The sequence below is a fragment of the Carcharodon carcharias genome, chromosome 25 (assembly GCF_017639515.1).
Source record: "Carcharodon carcharias isolate sCarCar2 chromosome 25, sCarCar2.pri, whole genome shotgun sequence".
Taxonomy (NCBI): domain Eukaryota; kingdom Metazoa; phylum Chordata; class Chondrichthyes; order Lamniformes; family Lamnidae; genus Carcharodon; species Carcharodon carcharias.
In genome coordinates this window covers 13603156-13625294 of record NC_054491.1, presented here as the reverse complement: position 1 = coordinate 13625294, position 22139 = coordinate 13603156, and the positions used below count along the sequence as shown (strand labels likewise).

The window sequence follows — 22139 nt, the reverse complement described above, 5'->3', positions numbered from 1 at the left end:
AGCAGGTCTTCATTCTCACAACAGTCCTGGTCTAAGCAGTCCTGTCTGCACCAAGGTGCTCTACTTCACAGACCGAACTCTTGTACCATTTATGGTAAACATTCCAAAGAGGCAAGTAATTCTCATTGTAGCACCCAGTAGGAATATTTGAAAACTGAAACCAACAGAAAACTGTTGCCTCCACTTTGAGGAGAATTGCAAAACATTCATGTGATTTTTGTAAAAATTCTTTTCCATCTAGTTTCTTTTTGTCATTTTTGTTTTACTCTGTTGCGGCAGCAGCTATTGCTTCCAACCTATTCAAAGTGCTGCTTTGAAGCAGTCACTAAGATGTTCACTAGTTCTGTGGAAATCTGGAACTACAGCAGAAAGGGGCTTGAGCATATTTCTGTGAGAATAAGCAAATTTTTATTTTAGAATTGCAGCAGTTACAACGTGCCATAGTAATACAACGTATTTAAATTTTACTTTGCTCACCCTGGAATGTTGGGATGCAATTTCATTCATGTTCCCATACGTGAGTTGCTAATCTTGGCTGCATCCTTGGAAGGAACCAACAAGTGGACCTCCTACAAAAAAGAGCAAACCATAAGCAAATCATAATCATAGACTTGTCCAAGCTGCTTTACAAGATTAATATTTTTAGAGCCTGGTGTGTATATTTCTTGCCCACTCAATCAGGGAAAATCTGTTATTTAAAATGGTCCAAAAAGTCCTGCTTAATTGACACATCTTTAGCTTGACATCAACTTTATTCCTACAGACTTGGTGAAGTGGCTCTGAAAGACTTTAAAGCAGCAATTGATCGGGAAGGGAATTACAGATATCACTTTAAGGCACTGGATCCAGAATTTGGCACTGTGAAGGAGGAGGTAAGATCCAGTCATTGGTATCATGTTCTAGAAAAAAAAACATTATTAATATTCTTTATTCTTAGTTTGACAGGACAATTGAACAGTGAAATATTTAGTTGGTGTCATGTGGGAGAGAGTGAGTGCAAATTATACATATAATACATTCTGTCCCGAGCCTGTACTGAATTAGTTGAGTTTTAGATAGCTGTGTCATGAGGTTTTCTTTCTGTAAATTGCTTATACATATTGATAAAAAAATAGAGAAATATATGGAATAATTAATAAATGAACTTCCATTTAGATAGTATACACAGAGCACTGTAAAAACTAAACCAAAATTACAGGCTTTAAAATGTTAACTTGATTTCCATCATTTCTCCCCTAGCTTTTCCATGATGATGATATCATTCCTGGTTGGGAAGGCAAAATAGTTGCTTGGGTTGAAGAAGATCATGGAGACAGTAGGTAGACCGATTCACTTCCCAAATTTGGGAGAGTTTTTTTTTGTAAAAAGGTCCAGAGAACAACCACCAAAGAACAGAAAGACCCCACTCAAGTCTTCATGTCCTTGTCTGCCTTCAAGGTAGAATATGTCGCCGTGCCAACTGCCAAATGTGGACTGGAAAGATGAGTCGAGTGCAAAAGGTTCCCAAGGCAGATGCCTTGTGCTGATGAAAATAGACTGGTCATTGTAAAGTTGACGTAACTTTTGTTACTCGCTGTACCAGTGTACAATTGTAATGCCATGTTGTAAGCAATAAGTGGAAATTTGCTAACGTCCATATTATGGAAAACAACCTCAGTTCAATATTGGCGTTGATATACCCTCAATGTTTGGAGTACATGAAGCTGTAATTTCTTATAGGTAAGCAGCAAGTTCAATTCAAGATCATGCCTTTTCAGTTTTGTTATATAAAATATTTAAATACTTTTTGTGACCAATCTGTAAATATCATTTTTATCACTCGTTTCCACTGAGCATTTTAGTGGTTGTGGCAAAGGTTTTTCAACTTAATGGTTTCGAGCATTAAGTCTTGATGAGTTATGACAATTTTCACTGACGGGTAACCTTGCAGTAGTGAAATAAGCCTCTTCTGTTTTGGGACCTCTGATGAACTGCGGCTGCTTTCCTTACCTGCAGTAAGTGTGCCTTTACCAAGAGTAGCTCTGGTTTGTGGCATGGACCTTCCTGCCTTGCCAGCTACAGGAAGTTGCTTGAAAACGAGAGGCCTAGTTGATTTGGAGGAAGGAATAGTGGAATTCATTTATAAGATAATTAACCAAAAGATTCTAACCAAGCCCGACACAAAACATTCCCCATTTGAAGCTCCCTTAAAGACATTTACCTTCATTCCTTAATAAAGGTAAACCAACAGCCACTGCCCACCTTGTTATACTGATGTTTCCAATTTTTTATCACTGAAAAATAAAATCTCTCATTTGCAAATTTAAGATGTCAGTGCTGACTTTCCTTAGACAACAGAAAAAAAGTATTGGCAAGCACCTAGGGCTACTCTTATGCACCCCCTGCTGTCTGGTTGCAGAATAGCTTTACTGGAGACTTGAGAATAGTCTCCTATACACAGTTGCAAGATGAAATATAATATGGCATTTGTTAAGGCCATAAGAACTTTTAAAATGAAAAGATTACAAAAAAGGCTTGGATTTAGTAACATTGTTTTAGGCTCCTGTGTATTGACTTCAACTAATCATTTGTATCCTGATTGCCGAATTTTATACAGATTGAATTTGTGTTTGTTCTCAATTTAATGGAGCAGAGTTACACACAAATATATGTGTATGTAATATATACACATTACAGGTGTCACATCCAGGAAGAAATGCTGCCTTGTTCTTTAATGGGCCAAGTGGAATTCTGTTAATCTTATTTGGAATAAGAGTTGTGCAAATATAAATGGCAAAAATAGAATCTAGATAATGAAGAATTATGATTTCTGAAAGCAAGAATTCTGGAAACGGTGCAGAGGTTGAAGATTTCTTTTCTCCTTGCCCTGGTAATTCCAAGATTTTGAGAATTCATACCACTATCACAAATTTTTCAAGTATAATTGCTTTTTAGAGTCAGTATTCCTATTAGCTTTTTAGTTTTTTTGTTTAATTTTTTTAATGACCATTATATGGCTGATATCAGCTGCTATTTGGAAATGTATCAAATCAACTCTGACCTGAATTTGGATTAACTAATGTTGTTATTACAAATTTGTGAGAACTGGAACAGTAACCTTTTTATAATTGGAGGGTTATCTTTATCAAGCTTGAATTGTTCCAATTACTTTTTCACAATGGATTCCTTTTTTTAAAAAAAGGTTGTTTTGCCACAGTTTCAGGTATCGTACTTGCTGACACTATGTTCAGAAGGCAACAATGGTACTAGATATTTAGTGTACGTGCCAAAACAATTACTGCTGTGCAGTTTATTATAGCAGAACTAAACATTTCAAACAATGCAGTGGAATTAGTTCATGAGTCTGTTATAAGAGGGTGTTTTGTTACAACAAAGAATTGCGTAGACTCAATTGACCCTTCGGATGCCATCCAGGGAAAAAATGTTTGTTATAAGGTGTAACTATATAAAGATATCGGTGTTTAAAAAAAAACTGTTTCATTTTAAATAAAATGTGTAAGGAATTAATTTGTTACGCAGGGATTTTGTTCTATCTCAGTATATTCTGAAAAAACTGTCTCTCGATTTGTAAATAGTTATTGTGGCAAAGCTGAAGAGTTTTTTCTTTATGCGCTTGTTGCACTTTGACATAGAACATGCACAGAACCTACAGCACAGAAACAGGCCCTTCGGCCTTTGTCAGTATTTAAGCTGCACATGAGTTGCCCCCTGTTTCACTTCATCTGATCCTATCAGCATAACTTACTTCTCCCTCATGTACTTATCTAGCCAATTGTCTCAACAATTCCATGTGGTATCAAGTTCCATATTATAACTACACTGAGTGGGGAGGCTTCTCAAATTCTTACTAGATTTATCAATGACTGTCTTGGACAGATGATCTCTGGTTTTGGATTCCCTCACAAGCTGAAACATTATAACTAACTGATAATTACTGTTATTGGAAGTCTTTTTTTATTCATTCGTGGGATTTGGCTGTTGCTGTGTGGGCCAGTATTTATTGCCCATCTCTAATTGAGAAGGTAGTGGTGAGTTGCCTTCTTGAACTGCTGCAGTCCATGCGGCCTATGTACATCCATAGTGCTGTTAGGGAGGAAGTTCTAGGATTTTGACGCAGCAACAGTGAAGGAATGGTGATATATTTCCACATGAGTATGGTGAGTGGCTTGGTGGGGAACTTCCAGGTGATGATGTTCCCATGTGTCTGCTGTGCTTGTCCTAGATGGTAGTGATCGTGGGTTTGGAAGGTACTGACTTAGGAGGCTTGGTGAGTTCCTGCAGTGTATCTTGTAGATGGTACATACTGCTGCCACAGTGTGTCAATGGTGGAGGGAGGGAGTGTTTGTGGATGGGGTGCTAATGAAGCAGGTTATTTTGTCCTGGATGGTGTCAAGTTTCTTGAGTGTTACTGAAGTTGCACTCATCCAGGCATGTGGAGAGTATTCCATCACACTCCTAACTTGTACCTTGTAGATGGTGGACAGGCTTTGGGGAGTCAGGAGGTGAGCTACTTGCTGCAGGATTCCTAGCCTCTGACCTGCTCTTGTAGCCACAGTATTTATATGGGTAGTCCAGTTCAGTATCTTGTCAATAGTAACCCCCAGGATGTTGATAAGTGGATTTAGTGATGGTAATGCCATTGAATATCCAGGGGCGATGGTTAGATTCTCTCTTTATTGAAGATGGTCATTGCCTGGCACTTGTGTGATGCAAATATTACTTGCCACTTGTCAGCCCAAGCCTGGATATTGATCAGGTCTTGCTGCATTTGGATATGGACTGCTTCAGTATCTGAGTAGTCGAGAATGGTGCTGAACATTGTGCACTCATCAGTTAATGTCCCCACTTCTGACCTTATGATGGAAGGAAAGTCATTGAGGCAACAGTTAAAGATGGTTGGGCCTAGGACACTACCCTGAGGAACTCCTGCAGTGATGTCCTGGAACTGAGATGATTGATGTCCAACAACCACAACCATCTTCCCTTGTCTAGGTATGACTCCAACCACTGGAGTTTCCCCCGATTCCCATTGACTCCAGTTTTTCTAGAGCTCCTTGATTGCTATACTTCGTCAAATGCTGCCTTTATGTCAAAGGCAGCCACTCCCATCTCACCTCTGGAGTTCAGCATTTTTGTCCATGTTTGAACCAAGGCTGTATTGAGGTCAGGAGCTCAGTGGCGGAACCCAAACTGAGTGTTAGTGAGCAGGTTATTGTTAAGCAAGTGCCGCTTCATAGCACTGTTGATGACCCCTTCCATCACTTTCCTGATGGTTGAGAGTGGACTGATGGAGCAATAATGGCTGGGTTGGCTATGTCCTGCTTTTTATATACAGGACATACCTGGGCAATTTCCCACATTGCCAGTTAGATGACAATGTGGTAGCTGTACAGGAACAGCTTGGCTAGGGTCGTAGTAAATTCTGGAGCACAAGTCTTCAGTATTATTGCTGGAATATTGTCAGAGCCCATAGCTTTAGCAGTATCAGTGACTTCAGCCATTTCTTGATATCACGTGGAGTGAATTGAATTGGCTGAAGACTGGCATCTGTGATACTGGGGACCTCTGGAAGAGGCCAACATGGATCATCCACTCGGCACTTCTGGCTGAAGATTGTTGCAGATGCTTCAGCCTTACCTTTTGCACTGACATTCTGGGCTTCCCCATCATTAAGGATGAGGATATTTGTGGAGCCTCCTCTTCCAATACGTCGTGTAATTGTTCACCACCATTCATGACTGGATGTGGCAGGATTGCAGAGTTTAGATCTAATCTGTTGGATTTGGAATCGATTAGCTCTGTCTATTGCTTGCTGCTTATGGTGTTTGGCACGTAAGTAGTCCTGTGTTGTAGTTTCACCAGGTTGACATCTCATTTTTAGGTATGCCTGATGCTGCTCCTGGCATGCCCTCCTGCATTCTTCATTTAACCAGGGTTGATCCTCTGGCTTGGTGGTAATGGTAGAGTGTGGGACATGTCAGGCCATGAGGTTACAGAATGTGGTTGAGTACAATTCTGCTGCTGCTGATGGCCCATAATTCCTCATGGTTTCCCAGTTTTGAGTTGCTAGACCTGTTCGAAAACTATCTCATTTAGCACGGGTGGGAGTGCCATGGAATCCGATGGAGGGAATCCTTATTGTGAATGGGAATCCTCTTTGCTGCCACAAGAACTGTGCAGTGGTCACCCCGACCAATACTGTCATGGACAGATGCAGCTGCGGCAGGCAGGTTGGTGAGGATGAGGTCAAGTATGTTTTTCCCTCTTGTCTAGCAGCTATGTCCTTTAGGGCCTGGCTAGCTCAGTCTATGTAGTGGTGATACCGAGCCACTCTTGGTAATGGACTTTGAAGTCCCCCACCCAGAGTATATTCTACAACTTTATCACCCTCAGTACCTCCTGCAAGTTGTGTTCAACATGGAGGAGTACTGATTCATCAGCTCTGGGGGATGCTTCGTGGTAGTCAGCAGGAGGTTTTTTTGCCCATGTTTGACCTGATGCCATTAGACTTCATGGGTTCTGGAGTCGATGTTGAGGACTCACAGGGCAACTCGTTCCTGACTGTATACCACTGTGACACCACCTGTGCCGTTGGTAGGCGGGTAAAATGAGTCCTACCCACTAATGAAAATGGCGGGTTTTCACTCTGTATCTTCCTGAGCCCACCTCATTATATATTCACTTCCGCGAAACACTCCGTTTCCATGGCAGGCAGGCTCTCATTTGCCCGCTCACCATCACCCTGCTGTTGTACCACGCCAACCACCATCTTTAAAAGACAGCCGCCAGCAAAGCGCTTATTGCCACCAGCTCACTACTGTAGCATGGGAGACATGGCCAGCAAAGGCAAAAAGACTGCAGCATCTCCTCCCCAACCCCCCACTTCATGACAGATCCATTGAGTGACTGCTGGATGCCTTGGAGGCCTGCCAGGATGTGCTCTACCTCCACTCTGGCCGCAGGATAGGTAGCAATGTCACCAACCCAGCTTGAGAGGCGGTGGTAGCGGTGGTCAACACGAATGCGCTGCAGAGGAGTACAGCCACCCAATGCCACAAAAGGATGAATAATCTCCGTTCCACTGGGTAAGTCACTCTTCATCACTCCCAACTCTGTCATTCACAAACCCATCACACGTCCACTGGGTCTTCACTCACTGCTAGTCCAAGAGACATCACCATTCACTCCTTCACACACCGTCAATGTCCTCATTTCACCCATGGGACCACTCACCACCCACACAGGCCAGGCATACTTATCATCTGGCCCGGCAGATCTCCCCATCTCTATCCATGCAGGACAAACTGACTTACAACAGGAGGTCGCAGACAGGTGGAGGGATGCCAGAAATCAAAGTTCTGACAGAATTCGAGAAAACAGCCATTCAGCTGGCCGGTGATGACTGGGACCGGTCCTGTGCTGACGGTGAGGTCGGTGCTGCTCTACCCAGTGAGGACCCAACAGTGCAACATCCATCAGACAACTATGCTGTGAGTAACATGTCCTCTTTCACAGGCCACTGCACTGCACTAATTATCTCCCCTTGCTTTCACGGGCACATCTGCTAAACAACCGACAGAGTCCAGGGCCTCCAATCAAGCTCTGAAGAAACCTCTAAAGAGGAATCTGAAGGCACACTGCATGAAGCTCCATCACAGCGCTCACCCACGCTTTCCACCAGCGCAGAGACACACACCTCGGTGGGACCTAGTTTTAGAGTAGCCTCGGGATCGTAATCTGGTGAGCACATCGCACTTTCTGATCCACAGTGGGCAGAGGCAGGGACTTCCAAGGTTCCTGGCACTTGGAGGACTTCTGGAAGCTAGAATATTGCTGAGTCCGAGTCAGATGACGAGCCTTTGGACTCGGTCATGTCACAGTTGCTGGACCTGCAAAGCAAGCTAGGGAATAACAGGAAGGGATGTCCGCTGCACTCAAATTGCAAGGCACGATGGAGGAGTCTGTCTGTCTTCAGGCTGAGGTGATTGTGCCGGCATTGCAATGCACCGAGGTTAACACTGACAGGATGGCAGCCGCCATGGAGACCTTGGTCCAGGACATCACTCCGGCAGTGCTGCATGGGCTTAACTCCATCGCTGATGCCATAGTTGTCCTCCAACAGTGTATACGCGAGAGGGGTGCTGGGTAGCTCCAGATATCCCTTCTACTCACGGAGTCAGTTGGGGTCTCGGGCACCCATGGGGAGGAGGATCAGCAGGTGCACACTCTGGGGACATCCATACAGGTGACTCTGGGAGTGACCAGCCTATCTGACTCCCCTCTTCCTGTGACCTCCGCAGCTCCAGCTTCACAGGCCAAAGAGGGTGCCACTGCCACACAGCAGGACCCTAAAAGCAGGCCGGGGTCCTTCAAGTCTCGGCCCTCCAGAGGATGCCCGCCAAAGTCATCACAGACAGGGTGTCACAGTCAGAAGAATGCATCCCCCTCTGCTGTAGATGTCCAGGGAGCACCAAGACATAGCAGCAGGGTTAGGAAAGTTAGGTAAAAGTAGTTGCACAGCCTGGCCACGGATGTTGATCATCATTACTGATGCCTGCACCTTGGCATTGCTGGTCATTGCTGCCAGAATGTAGTGGGCAGGCACCACAGAGTTCTCTCATACTCTCTGTGTGCTCTCAACACCTTTAAGGTGGGGCTGGCCTCCACCACACCAGCATCTGTGACCAGTGATGCTGTGCACCAGCTCCTGAGGTGCTTAAGCGGACACAGCATCAGATGCATCTAAAGTTTCATGGCTGAGTCTGTGAGATAGCCCTGATCATGGAGCGCAAGCGAGCTGCCCTCAACCAGACAGGAGTCAGACATTCTCAGAGGCTGTCTGAATATCTGTGGAGTGTCCTCACTGCATGTTGTCATTATCCTCCTGTGATTGAGCGACTATTAGGGCCTCCACTGCATCTCCATGACAGGAGTATTCTCATGGAGGGTATTGGCACTGCGATAAGCCAGACTGGAGTCAAACGTTCAAAACTGCGACGTGAGGATCTATGGGGACACCTCACTGCTTGTTGTCATCATTCCCCACAAATCTGGCAGCTATGAAGGCCACTCGAGTGCGCCTGCCTTGTCTAGCTGGTGCAAGAGCCTCATCCCCGTCATCGTCACTACTGAGGACCCCACTCATCCTCATCCCCGTCGGCGTCGTCCTCATCGGAGGAGACGTCCAGCTTCTCCATCTCCTCCTCAGCCAGCTCCTCACCCCATTGCAGTGCCAGGTTGTAAAAGACGCAGCAGACAGCAACAATGCATGACACCCGCTGGTGACTGTATTGCAGGGCTTCACCAGACCGGTCCAGGCACCGGAACCGCATCTTCAGGATCCCGATGGTCTGCTCCACCAAGTTCCAAGCTGCAGCATGAGCCTTATTATACCATCGCTCTGCTGCAGTCTGAGGCCGCTGCGTGGGTGTCATCGGCTACGGTTTCTGCAGGTAGCTCTTGTCCCTGAGGAGCCAGCCCTGCAGCCTCTCTGGACACTGGAAGGCGGCAGGGACCTGCAAGTGACTCAATATGTAGACTTCGTGCACACTCCCTGGAAACCATGCAACTAGCTGCAGGATGCGTACGCGTAGTCGCATACCAGCTGCATTTTCAGTGAGTGGAAGTGCTTGTAGTTGATGAAGTCCAGTGAGTGTAGCGATGGAGTCCTGTGCTCCACATGAGTGCAACCAATCACACCCTGCGCCTATGGGAATCCCGAGATCAGGGTGAATCCAATGGCCCTGGCATCCTGGGCGAAATGCACAAAGTTGACTGCCATGGAGAAGATGGCATCCGTGACCTCGGATGCATTTGTGGGTGGCGGATTATGAAATCCCACAGAGGTCACCTGTGGAGCCCTGAAAGGAGCCACTGGCAGTGGATGCCCTCCATGTCCCCTTGTCTCCAAGACATGCAGTAAGTGGCAGATGTGAGCCACCAGGTCCCTAGACATGCGCAGTCCTTGGTGACACTCGTTATCAGTCATCTGCAGGAATGGCAGGTGACGTCTATAGACCCTGGCTGTCGCTAGACACCGACCAGCCATGACTCGCTGTCACTCCTGGATAGCATGTGCGGGAGCCCCTGTTGCACCTTCTTCATGAGGTTGCTGCTCCTGCCTTTGCACGGCCAGGTGCCTCAGTCACTCTCTCCTCCATCTTCTATGGTATCTGTAGGTCATCAGACATACAGCTAGGTCACCAGGATCCATGATCCTGATGTGGACCTCCTGCAGCATGAAAGAGAGATAGACGTGGTTATCATGGCTGTTGTAATTAGCACCTTTCCTGGCCCTGTGTGACCACCCCTTAACGCTTCCTGGAAAGTGCTGGTCACCCATCGGATGGCCAGAGATGAGTGCACTGCATGGCTGCCTAGTCAACCTGCGACATGGACATTAGTCCATACCAGGATGCTGAGATTGCAAGGGGGTGTGAGCGCCTCTAGCAGTGACTGCTATAGGGCCAACGTTGGCGAGGAGATTGTACAATGTGTGCAGTCCAACAGCTCCACAGCCCGATAAAGTGGTGGCAGAGTCGAAGTCTGTGCCGGGGTGGGGGGGGAGGTAAGGTATGGAGCGCTTGGTGGCCCTTTGGTGCCTCTGCGATGTTTGCATGGGCAGGCAAGCTAGGAGCCTGACGCCAATCATATCACTGTGGCTCCGCCTGATCTGTCTTAGTTGCAGAGGCCTGGTCAGTTTATACAGGTGTTCTTAATGTGTGGCCACTTCCCTCATTTACCCTGCCCCCACCTCGATCGGTTGTGCGTGGATGCAGTGCAGGGCAGCACTTGATCCCCCTCTTCCCCCCACCCCACTCCCCCAGCAGTCGCCTCCGAGGCTGGTCAGCACTTGGCCCCAGATACCCCCCCACCTCTCAGCAGTCACTTGCGGGGCCAGGCATCAATTTCCCGCGCCCCCGAGACCTGTAAACAACGGGCGAGCTGTGGAGAACGCTGCTGCTCACTCACCTCAGTTCCCCCAAAGCAAAGGCCGCCAAGTGCACATCACCTGCGCGCTATTGTGAAACACTTCGGCACGCTTTCCTGCTGACGGTGGATGATACAGCGCGGTTCCCAGGAGCCTGGCAGAATGGCCTTTTAATTATATGCTCATGTATTACAATTAGCTCCCTGCCAACCGATGGCGGGAAATGCAGCCCGCCAATGCCTTCATGCCCTCGTGAAGTGGGTCGCGCCATATTTTCCGCGCACGCCACCTATCGCGCCCACCGCCAGCAGGCTCAGAAAATTCCACCCGTTATCTGTAAAGAGACTACAACAATGTCAGGCTATTGCTCGACTGGTCTGTGAGACAGCTCTCCCGATTTTGGCACAAGCCACAAATAGTATTGCTGGGTTTCCCCTGAAGTGAAAAAAATTCTCCACACATTGCTTGATTAATGTGTACGGAGGTAGGTGGAGTGATACAGCTGCCATGCCTGTATGTTAAGAGGAAAGACTGGAAAAACTTTAGGGCTGATTTTAACTCCCGTGGGAGGAGACAGCAATTCCGCATTAGGAGTTGGAATTCCAGCAGATTTTCAATCCCGCTGATCAACTGGTTGGCCATTTACAGAAGAAGGTGGAAGCTGGCCAGCAGGGGAGCATGTAAATTGAGTAGGGCAGAAGCACTGAACCAACAGCAGAAGAAGATTTAGTTTCCGGATGAGGGAGGCGTTGCACCAGATGTGGAAGTGTGCAGTCTTGGTGATGGCTTGGTATGGGATTTGAAGGTCAAGTCAGGGTCTAGCAGGATACTAAGATTGTGCACTGCCACTTGAGCCTCCAGCTGGGAGGCTGGGATCAAGACCTAAACCATTAAATGTTCAAGTTAAAATGAACGGGATAACTTCAGTCTTGCCAAAGTTGAGCAGCAGGAAGTTTTGGCTCATTTATGACTTAGTGTGAGGCAGGTAATCAGATAGTACAGTGATATGTTGGAACTGGCCATAGTGATGGAAATGTTACAGACAGAGGAAAGATAAACTGACACCCCAATTCCTTCCCTTCTGCCCCTAATCAGTTTGGTTTATTTTTGAGAAGGTAAATGTGTGTGTTTCTAAACCCCCGCTAGTGTATGGTCAATTTAAAAAGTACCTGCAGCAGACTTTCATGGGTTTAAACAAAGGGGATTATTTATTCCCATACTCGCCCCAAAAGATCTAAACGCTACATCAGTCACACACCACGCACTCAAAGATACAATTAAAGAAGATAGTGCACTTCTACCAGTATTAAACCAGAAGAATAGTTCACAGTTTACGTGTCTTTGCAAGTCCAGTGAAGAAGGAAGCTATTCCTGCTCCTGAATTGCAAATCAGGTAAATTCAGATGGCTGGGGGTCAGAAATCAGAATTAATTTGAAGAGAAGAATGTTCAGGTCATGAAGTCAGGCACTCATGGCTGTCATATCAGGAGGTCCAATTTCTTTACAGATGAACTTGGAGCTTTGGAATCGGGCTGGGAGGCTTTATAAAAGACTCTTAAGCCTTTTGGTTCTTAAAGAGAAAGGTGGCATAGCCATTCTTTGTAGCTGTCAGACTGGCCCCATGTCTCTTCTGAGTTTTGGAATAAAAGGATTTCAGCATCAGAGAATCAGTTTCAGTCATGTGATCAACACTGATATATAATAGAAGGTACCTTGTGATCTTTCACACTTATGTGGATAACTGGTCTCATCAGATTTCCTTTGTTACATTGCAAACCTGTAGGCATATAGTTTAGGAGTAGGATTTGGATGCGACGAGCCAACCAAAAGTCCATTGGTGGGCTAGGCTGGAAAATTCCGGCCAAGGAGTTTATTGCCTCTGTGTTTTGGAGTAAGCTTTGAACAATGGCAAGCGTGAATTCTACAAAGGAGTGCTGCTTAGGCATGTCCATTCAAACAATGATCATGGCAGGGTTTTTAGCAGTGGGAGGGGAACCAACGATGAACTTTGGGGCATACCAAAGGTGACTGGGTGCTCTAGGAGAAGCCATTGCAGGACATATACTGTCTCTGGGTCAGACAAGGCTGGTTAATATGAGTGTTATATATCAAAGTGGACTATAGAGACAGGGTGGTGTTGAAGGTTGCGATAATTGGCAGCTTCAAGATTTCAGAAGCCAATCAGGTCAAGAAGAGAGAATGCATTATTGTCAGAGTCAGATAAAATCTTGATAATAGCCTTAATAAGAGCAGTTAGTATCATAGCTGTCAGAAACTGAAGGAATTCTGAAAAAGAAGTGTGATGATGTATGCATGATTGTTGAATGTTAACTCCATGGGAATAATTTTCCCATTGGTGAGTTGGCGGGGCGGGGGGGTGGGGGGTGCGGCGGAGGGAGCGGGTCCCGCTCGCTGAAGCATAAAATATCGTGCGGTGATGTCAGACGGGCGTCCCGACATCCCTGCGCCTCATTTAGATTGTCAGTTCAGCAGGCACGCGGCCGATGTGGCTGCGCACCTGCCAAACTATCAAAGGCCTATTAAGGCCATTAGCAAAGTAATTAAAGTTGTTCAGAATGCTGCCCGTCTAACCTTAAGGTTGTCGGGCAGGCGAAGAGTCCAGGCGACCTTCGCATTTTTCATGAAACCTCATCCACGGGCGGGATGAAGTTGCATGAAGGGTTTATTAATTAAATAAAATGTTTTAAAAAATTAATGGACATGTCCCAGCTCATGTGACAGTTTCACATGAGGGGACATGTCTTTAAAAAAAATTTTCACCTTTATTAAATTTTCCAGAACTTAAATTAATCTCCCTGAGGCACCTCAGGGAGATTTCTGTGCTCTTTCGCGGGCCTTAATTGACCCGCCCAAGTAAGATGTCGGCACGCACCTGATTGGGGGTGCCGATCGGATACACGCTTGCTCCCGCCCTCCTGATGGGAGGATAGTTCAGCCCCATGTTTCAGCACTTGAGAGAGAAAAGGGAATTTGGTATTGGAGAAATAGTTGGACAGGGTGGAGAAGTAAGTGGACTTTTTAAGAATAAGTAGTTTTGAATAGGAGAAGCATTGCTTGAGGAGATGGAGTAATTAATGATCAGCAAGTGATGAGCCAAGACGTGATAGTTGAGTGGCCAATAGCTGGAAGGGAGTATCAAAGGAATGGTTGGTAAGTTTCACCTATGATATGGCCATCCCTTGGTCAGACAATGAAATAAGTACAAGGCTTTCTGCTGCAATAATTTTAGCACATGCTCAGATTGATAGATACTAGTACAGATGTTGGTGATACCACTGTATATCAGAATTATTTTCATTTCAAAATGGCATCAAGAAACAGCTGAGTACACTGGGCATGGCAAAGTCTATGGGCCCTCACAAAATCCAAAATGTGGTGCTGAAAGAAGGAATTAGATTTATTTCACACCTTTCATGACTTCCTAAAGCACTTCATAGCCATTCACATACTTTTGAATCATCATCACTGTTGTAATGTAGGAAACTCAGCAGTGAGTTTGCATACAGCAAGGTTTCCCAAACAGCAATGTGACGCTGATCAGATCATTTGTTGCTGGAGATATTGGTTGAGAGATAAATATTGGCTAGGACAGCAGGGATAACTCCCCTGCTCCTCTTCAATATAGTTCCAGGAATCTTTTATATTTGAAGACCTGTGCTCCTAAACTAGCCATGCCTCTAGCTAAACCATTCTAGTACAGCTACAATACTGACATTGTGAAAACTCACCTAGCTGTGCCTTGTCAACAAAAAATAGGATGAATCCAATTAGTTCAATTATGCCCCATTGGCCAACTCCCAATCATCAGTAAAGAGAGGAAGAAATTGACAGTAATGCTATCAAGTGACAGTCACCAATAACTTGCTCATCGAAGATCATTTTGGGTTTCAACATGAGCATTCAGCCACAGACCTCATCACAGCCTTGGTCCAAATGTGGACACAGATCTGAATTCCAGGGGCGTGGTGAAAGCAACTGTCCTGATATCGAGGCAGCATTCAGCCAAGTATGGCACCAAGGAGCCCGATTAAAACTGGTTAATGGGAATCAGGAGGAAAACACACTCATGGCTGGAGTTATAGCTGCCAAAAAGAAAGATGGTTATGGTTGCTAGAGGACAATCATCTATGCCATTGGACTTTATTGCTGAAGTTCCTTAGAGCAACGTTCTAGACCAAACTATATTCACCTGCTTCATCAATGACTTTTCCTCCATAATATCAGAAGTAGAACTATGTTGCCGATAATTACCCCATTTCCAGATGCATTCACAATTATAAGATAATGAAACAATGCACGCCAACATCCAGGATTGGGCTGATAAATGACAAGTAACATTTTTGACCTACATCAAGCCATGACCAACTCTAACATTGAAAACCTAACCTTGTCGTTCAATGACATTATAATTGTTGTTCTCCATTATTAACATCTAGGATGGGGAAGGGGACTCATGTCTTCCAGAGAAGGTTAGAGGCTGGGTATTCTTGTGAGTAGCTCATCTGATTCCCCAAAGCCCCTCCATTCTTCAAAACACAAATCAGGAATATGATGGAATACTCTGAACATGCTTGGATGGGTGCATGAACATCCAAGAGGATTGGCACAATCCAGGACAATGCAGTATGTATATTAACAGGCAAATGAGAACACCAGCATCTTCAAGTTCCCTACAAGTCGCACAACATCCTGACTTCAGCATGTTGCTGTTCCTTTGCCACTGGGGGAGTGGTGGCATCGTGGTATTGTCACTGGACTGGTATTCCAGAGATTGCAGGTTCAAATCCCACCATGGCAGATGGTGAAATTTGAAATTAAAAGAATGATGACCATGAAACCATTGTTGTAAAAACCCATCTGGTTCACACGTCTTTTAAGAAGGAAATCTGTCCTTACCTGGTCTGGCATACATGTGACTTGACTCTTGACTGCCCTCTGAAGGGCAATTAATTAGGGGTGGGCAATAAATGATGGCCTAGCCAGCGATGCCTACATCCCATGAACAAATAAAGAGCATCCCCCCACAAGTTTCTCAGCTCTCACAGCACTCCCCAATGCCCCAGCCCCCCCCCCCCCCCCCCCCACCCACAACCCCAAACTCTGGCAGCAATCCTACCCACACCCTGGTCTCACAGCTCTGGCAGCAACCACAAATCCCTTCCCCAGCTCTGGCAGCACCCTCTACCCCCTAGTCACACAGCAGCACCCAATGCCCCCCAGCTTTGACACACCTCTCTCCTCCAGCTTTGACACACCCCTCTCCTCCAGCTTTGACACACCCCTCTCCTCCAGCTTTGACATACCCCTCTCAGCTTTGACACACCCCTCTCCTTCAGCTTTGACATACCCCTCTCCTCCAGCTTTGACATACCCCTCTCAGCTTTGACACACCCCTCTCCTTCAGCTTTGACATACCCCTCTCCTTCAGCTTTGACATACCCCTCTCAGCTTTGACACACCCCTCTCCTTCAGCTTTGCCACACCCCTCTCGTCCAGCTTTGACACACCCCTCTCCTTCAGCTTTGACATACCCCTCTCCTTCAGCTTTGACACACCCCTCTCCTTCAGCTTTGACACACCCCTCTCCTTCAGCTTTGACACACCCCTCTCCTTCAGCTTTGCCACAGCCCTCTCGTCCAGCTTTGACACACCCCTCTCCTTCAGCTTTGACACACCCCTCTCCTTCAGCTTTGCCACACCCCTCTCGTCCAGCTTTGACATACCCCTCTCAGCTTTGACACACCCCTCTCCTTCAGCTTTGACACACCCCTCTCCTTCAGCTTTGACATACCCCTCTCAGCTTTGACATACCCCTCTCAGCTTTGACACACCCCTCTCCTTCAGCTTTGACACACCCCTCTCCTTCAGCTTTGACATACCCCTCTCAGCTTTGACACACCCCTCTCCTTCAGCTTTGACATACCCCTCTCAGCTTTGCCACACCCCTCTCCTTCAGCTTTGACATACCCCTCTCAGCTTTGACACACCCCTCTCCTTCAGCTTTGACATACCCCTCTCCTTCAGCTTTGACATACCCCTCTCAGCTTTGACACACCCCTCTCCTTCAGCTTTGACATACCCCTCTCAGCTTTGACACACCCCTCTCCTCCAGCTTTGACATACCCCTCTCCTCCAGCTTTGACATACCCCTCTCAGCTTTGACACACCCCTCTCCTTCAGCTTTGCCACACCCCTCTCCTCCAGCTTTGACACACCCCTCTCCTCCAGCTTTGACACACCCCTCTCCTCCAGCTTTGCCACACCCCTCTCCTTCAGCTTTGACACACCCCTCTCCTTCAGCTTTGCCACACCCCTCTCCTTCAGCTTTGACACACCCCTCTCCTCCAGCTTTGCCACACCCCTCTCGTCCAGCTTTGACACACCCCTCTCCTTCAGCTTTGACACACCCCTCTCCTTCAGCTTTGCCACACCCCTCTCGTCCAGCTTTGACACACCCCTCTCCTTCAGCTTTGACACACCCCTCTCCTCCAGCTTTGCCACACCCCTCTCGTCCAGCTTTGACACACCCCTCTCCTTCAGCTTTGACACACCCCTCTCGTCCAGCTTTGACACACCCCTCTCCTCCAGCTTTGACATACCCCTCTCCTTCAGCTTTGACATACCCCTCTCAGCTTTGACACACCCCTCTCGTCCAGCTTTGACACACCCCTCTCCTCCAGCTTTGACATACCCCTCTCCTTCAGCTTTGACATACCCCTCTCAGCTTTGACACACCCCTCTCCTCCAGCTTTGACATACCCCTCTCCTTCAGCTTTGACATACCCCTCTCCTTCAGCTTTGACACACCCCTCTCGTCCAGCTTTGACACACCCCTCTCCTCCAGCTTTGACATACCCCTCTCCTTCAGCTTTGACATACCCCTCTCCTTCAGCTTTGACACACCCCTCTCGTCCAGCTTTGACACACCCCTCTCCTCCAGCTTTGACATACCCCTCTCCTTCAGCTTTGCCACACCTCTCTCCTTCAGCTTTGACACACCCCTCTCCTTCAGCTTTGACATACCCCTCTCCTTCAGCTTTGACACACCCCTCTCGTCCAGCTTTGACACACCCCTCTCCTCCAGCTTTGACATACCCCTCTCCTTCAGCTTTGACATACCCCTCTCCTTCAGCTTTGACACACCCCTCTCCTTCAGCTTTGACATACCCCTCTCCTCCAGCTTTGACACACCCCTCTCGTCCAGCTTTGACACACCCCTCTCCTCCAGCTTTGACATACCTCTCTCCTTCAGCTTTGACACACCCCTCTCCTTCAGCTTTGACATACCCCTCTCCTTCAGCTTTGACACACCCCTCTCGTCCAGCTTTGACACACCCCTCTCCTCCAGCTTTGACACACCCCTCTCCTTCAGCTTTGACACACCCCTCTCCTTCAGCTTTGACACACCCCTCTCCTTCAGCTTTGACACACCCCTCTCCTCCACGGCAGGCTGCCCCTTAATTTTCTCTGCCAGAGTTTGACACCCTGGGTGCAATTGGGTTTACAATGCTTTCGGATGTGCTGCAAAATGTTTTCTCCTTTTTTTTTTGAATATGCAATGAACTGAAGACCAGGGAGGGAGATTAAAAATGAAATGAACTGAAGATTAGGGAGAATAAAAAATGCAATAAAAAAAGATGAGGGATTAAAATTGCAACGAAGATGAGATTTAGAAATGAAATGGAATGGAGGTGAGAGAGATTTAGAAATGAAGTGGAGGTGAGAGGGAGGGAGGCAGTGGAGATGAGAGAAGGCTGAGGGAATGTTTGATGCCCATAGGAACGGAAATGGGTCGTTCCCTGTGACGTCATGTCCGTTTTACGACAGTAGCTCTGCCGTGCGGCGGAGGTCATTGAGGAGAGGCTGAGGCTGAGGCTGAGTTTGTGCTGCTCTCTCTGCCCTGCCTCCCCCCTCCTCCTCCTCCTCCTCCGGCTACCCGGCCTCACTATGCTCCGTCAGGCCGTTCGGCTCCGGCCGTGTGTCCGGCTCCGGCCCCGGCCCGAGTGCCGGGCGGCGATCGCGGGGCCCGGCCGGCCTCCTCCTCCTCCTCCTCCTCCTCCCTCCCGCTGCTGGTACTCGCTCAGCGCCTACGGCAAACCCGACTCTGGCCCCGGCCCCGGCCCCGGCCCCGGCCCCGGCCCCGGCTCCGGCTCTCAGCGCTTCCTGCTGCCCAGGAGCGGGCTGCCGTCCCCGGCCAGGAGGTGGTACAGCCTCCCCCCGCATCAACTGGTGAGCAAATATGGGAAGAGAGTGAAGGGAGGATCAGACCGGGGGTCTAAACCGTACCAAGGACGGGAGCCTTCAGTAACCAGAGCACAGAGATCGCAGCCCTTTAATTGATTCCGGTTTTATTCATTGATGCCAGTGCCCTTTCTGTTCACTCGCAGCACCGTTCCTCCCCATATTCTCCGCTCCTGAGTCACGAGGGTCGTGGGGCTCGAGCCCCGCACAAATCAAAGCTGACACCCCAGTGCGGTACCTTGCGGGAGCGCTGCATTGTCGGAGGTGCCGCGTTTCGGACGAGACGTCAAAACCCAGGCTCCGCCTGCCCTCTCGGGGGCACGCTCTTTTGGAAGAGGGCAGCGTTTGCTGCCGCGCTGGGAAGGCTGCGTGCTCCTGCAAGGGCACCCGTTCTGATTGCCGGCATGTGGGTGGTTAACGGTATGTCGAGCGACGAGGTCGGGAGGAGGGCGGTGAGGGCTCAGGGGCCACGAGTGGAGGCGGCAAGAGCTTTGGAGAGCGGCAAGAGGGCCAGTGACTGGCGGAGACGGACAACGGGTGCAGAACGATAACATCACTGATGGACAGAGTGGGTGCTGAGCGGGCATGCACAATTGTTCCTGTGTGGTGGCAGGAGTTACAGTTTTTGTAGAAGAGCAGGAGAGCTGACCCTGCTGTCCTGGCTAATGTTCATTCCTCAATCAGCATCACAAAAATAGAATACCTGGTTATTATTATGTTTCGGGAGTTTGCTGTGTGCAAGTTGGGTGCTGTGTTTTCTACAACAGTGACTTTCTTCACTTCAGAATTACTTCATTAGCTGTAAAGTGCTTTGAGACGTCCAGTGATTGTGAGGGGTGCCATATAAATTCAGAAAGTTCGAAAATGCTTGAGTCAAGTTTTGCTTTTCTGGAGCCAAAATTATTTCAAGCCTTTGGGTTACTGTACATCATGATATGGTTTTAAAGTCATTTGTTGCTCCTATGTCCCAAATTTGATGTTCTGTTGCTGGTAAAATAAGTTCAGTCATGCAGATTGGGAAATTTTGTTTTTTATTATGTGCTGCAGCCGCTTTTTACTTCCCTGGATTCTGGACCTAGTTTCTGATATTCCACAAATACTCCCAAAGTTCTTAAATCATCTGGGAAATAAGTAGAATTTGGATTTTTGTTGGACAAAAGAACTGAACTTCCAAGGTGAGGTGAGAGTGACTGCCCTTGACATCAAGGCCGCATTTGACTGAGTGTGGCATCAAGGAGCCCTAGCAAAACTGGAGTCAGTGGGAATCGGGGAAAACTCTGCTGGTTGGAGTCATACCTAGCATAAAGGAAGATGGTTATGCTTATTGGAGGTCAGTCATTTCAGCTCCAGGATATCACCGCAGGAATTCCTCAGGGCAGTATCCTCAGCCCAACCATCTTTAGCTGCTTCATCAATGACCTTCCTTCCACCAGAAGGTCTGAAGTGGGGATATTCACAGATCATTGCGCAATGTTCAGCACCATTCACAACTCCTCAGATACTGAAGCAGTCCATGTCCAAAGGTAGCAAGACCTGGACAATATTCAGCCTTGGGCTGACAAGTGGCAAATAACATTTGTGCCACACAAGTGCCAGGCAATGACTGTTTTCAACAAGAGAGAATTTAACCATTGTTCTAACTGTTGACGTTCTGTGGCAGTACCTTCACAAAGCCCCACAATCAGCATCCTGGGGGTTACCATTAACCAGAAACTGAACTGGACTAGCCATATAAATAATGTGGCTATAAGAGCAAGTCAGAGGCTAGGAAACCTGTGACAAGTAACTCACCTCCTGACTCCCCAAAGCCTCGCCACCATCCACAAGGCACAAGTTAGGAATGTGATGGAACACACCCCACTTGCCTGGATGAGTGCAACTCCCACAACACTCAAGAAGCTTGACACCATCCAGAACAAAGCAGCCTGCTTGATTGGCACCCCATTGAAAAACGTTCACTCCCACCATCACCGACAAACAGTAGCAGCAGTGTGTACCATATACAAGATGACTGCAGGACCTCACCAAACCTCCTTAGTCGGACCTTCCAAATCCATGACCACTACTATCTATAAGGACAAAGGCAGCAGACAGGCAGGAACACCACCTCCTGGAAGTTCCCCATCCTGACTTGAAAATATATCATTGTTCCTTCACGGTTATAGGGATAAGGTAGGGGAGTGGGACTGGGTGGAATGCTCTTTCAGAGAGCCAGTGCAGACCTGTTGGGCCGAAAGGTCTCCTGCACTGTAAAGATACTGTCGCTGGGTCATAAATCCTGGAATTCGCTCCCTAACAGCACTGTGGTTGTACCTACAATACATGGACTGCAGCAGTTCAAGAAGGCAGCTCACCACCACCTTCTTGAGGGCAATTCGGGTTGGACAATAAATGCTGGCCTAGCCAGTGAAGTCCACATCCCATGAATGAAAAAAAGTGTAAACATCTCCTCAAACATTTTTAACTGACCTTACTGAAGCCTTAAATATGTTTCCCATTACAGCATTTTAAAGTCTTCTACTCTTACAATTTAAAACTTTATCAAAATGGAGATACTAACTATAACTGTGATCAATTGTTCACAAACTGAATAGCATTATTAGAAAAAATGAATATTTTGTAGGGGTTATAAGAGCTTAAATGGTTAATGGGAATTAGTTAGATGGCTGTTACAATATTAACATAAGATGATGGAAGAACCTTAATAGAAAGGTAAAATATTTAAGAGGCTCAGAACATGTGACTGGTTGAGACAACATTCTTTAAAAATATTTTTCGTATGTGTGCAATGCTGCCTAGGGTGAATTTATTATCAGTTCTTTCCCTGAGCGGCTGTTGGTAAACAACCTCCTTGGACCACTGCAGTCCTTATGGTGATGGTATTCTCATGGTGATGTTAGATAGTAAATTCCAGGATACTAATGCAGCGATGATGAAAGAACGGTGA

At 47.2% G+C, this 22139-nt stretch overlaps 2 protein-coding genes across 7 annotated transcripts in view; both read left to right on the top strand.

Annotated features, from left to right (window-relative positions):
* Window positions 1–3503, top strand: part of LOC121269735 (dixin-like) — a 129914-nt gene extending 126411 nt beyond the window's left edge. For 4 of the 6 annotated variants that reach the window (XM_041174605.1, XM_041174606.1, XM_041174607.1 and 1 more), the window contains 3 exons: window positions 3–111; window positions 764–872; window positions 1240–3503. In XM_041174605.1, coding sequence (XP_041030539.1) covers window positions 3–111; window positions 764–872; window positions 1240–1323 — 302 coding nt within the window. In that variant the 3' untranslated portion in view covers window positions 1324–3503. Of the gene's footprint in view, window positions 1–2; window positions 112–763; window positions 873–1239 lie in introns of those variants that run through there. The other 2 variants (XM_041174604.1, XR_005941399.1) reach the window with 2 other exon arrangements.
* A 15291-nt stretch (window positions 3504–18794) lies between these two features.
* dlat (dihydrolipoamide S-acetyltransferase (E2 component of pyruvate dehydrogenase complex)) overlaps window positions 18795–22139 on the top strand; it is a 29432-nt gene continuing 26087 nt past the window's right edge. The window contains exon 1 of the mRNA XM_041174210.1: window positions 18795–19180. Within this exon, the coding sequence (XP_041030144.1) occupies window positions 18899–19180 (282 nt within the window). The 5' untranslated portion in view covers window positions 18795–18898. The remainder of the gene's footprint in view (window positions 19181–22139) is intronic.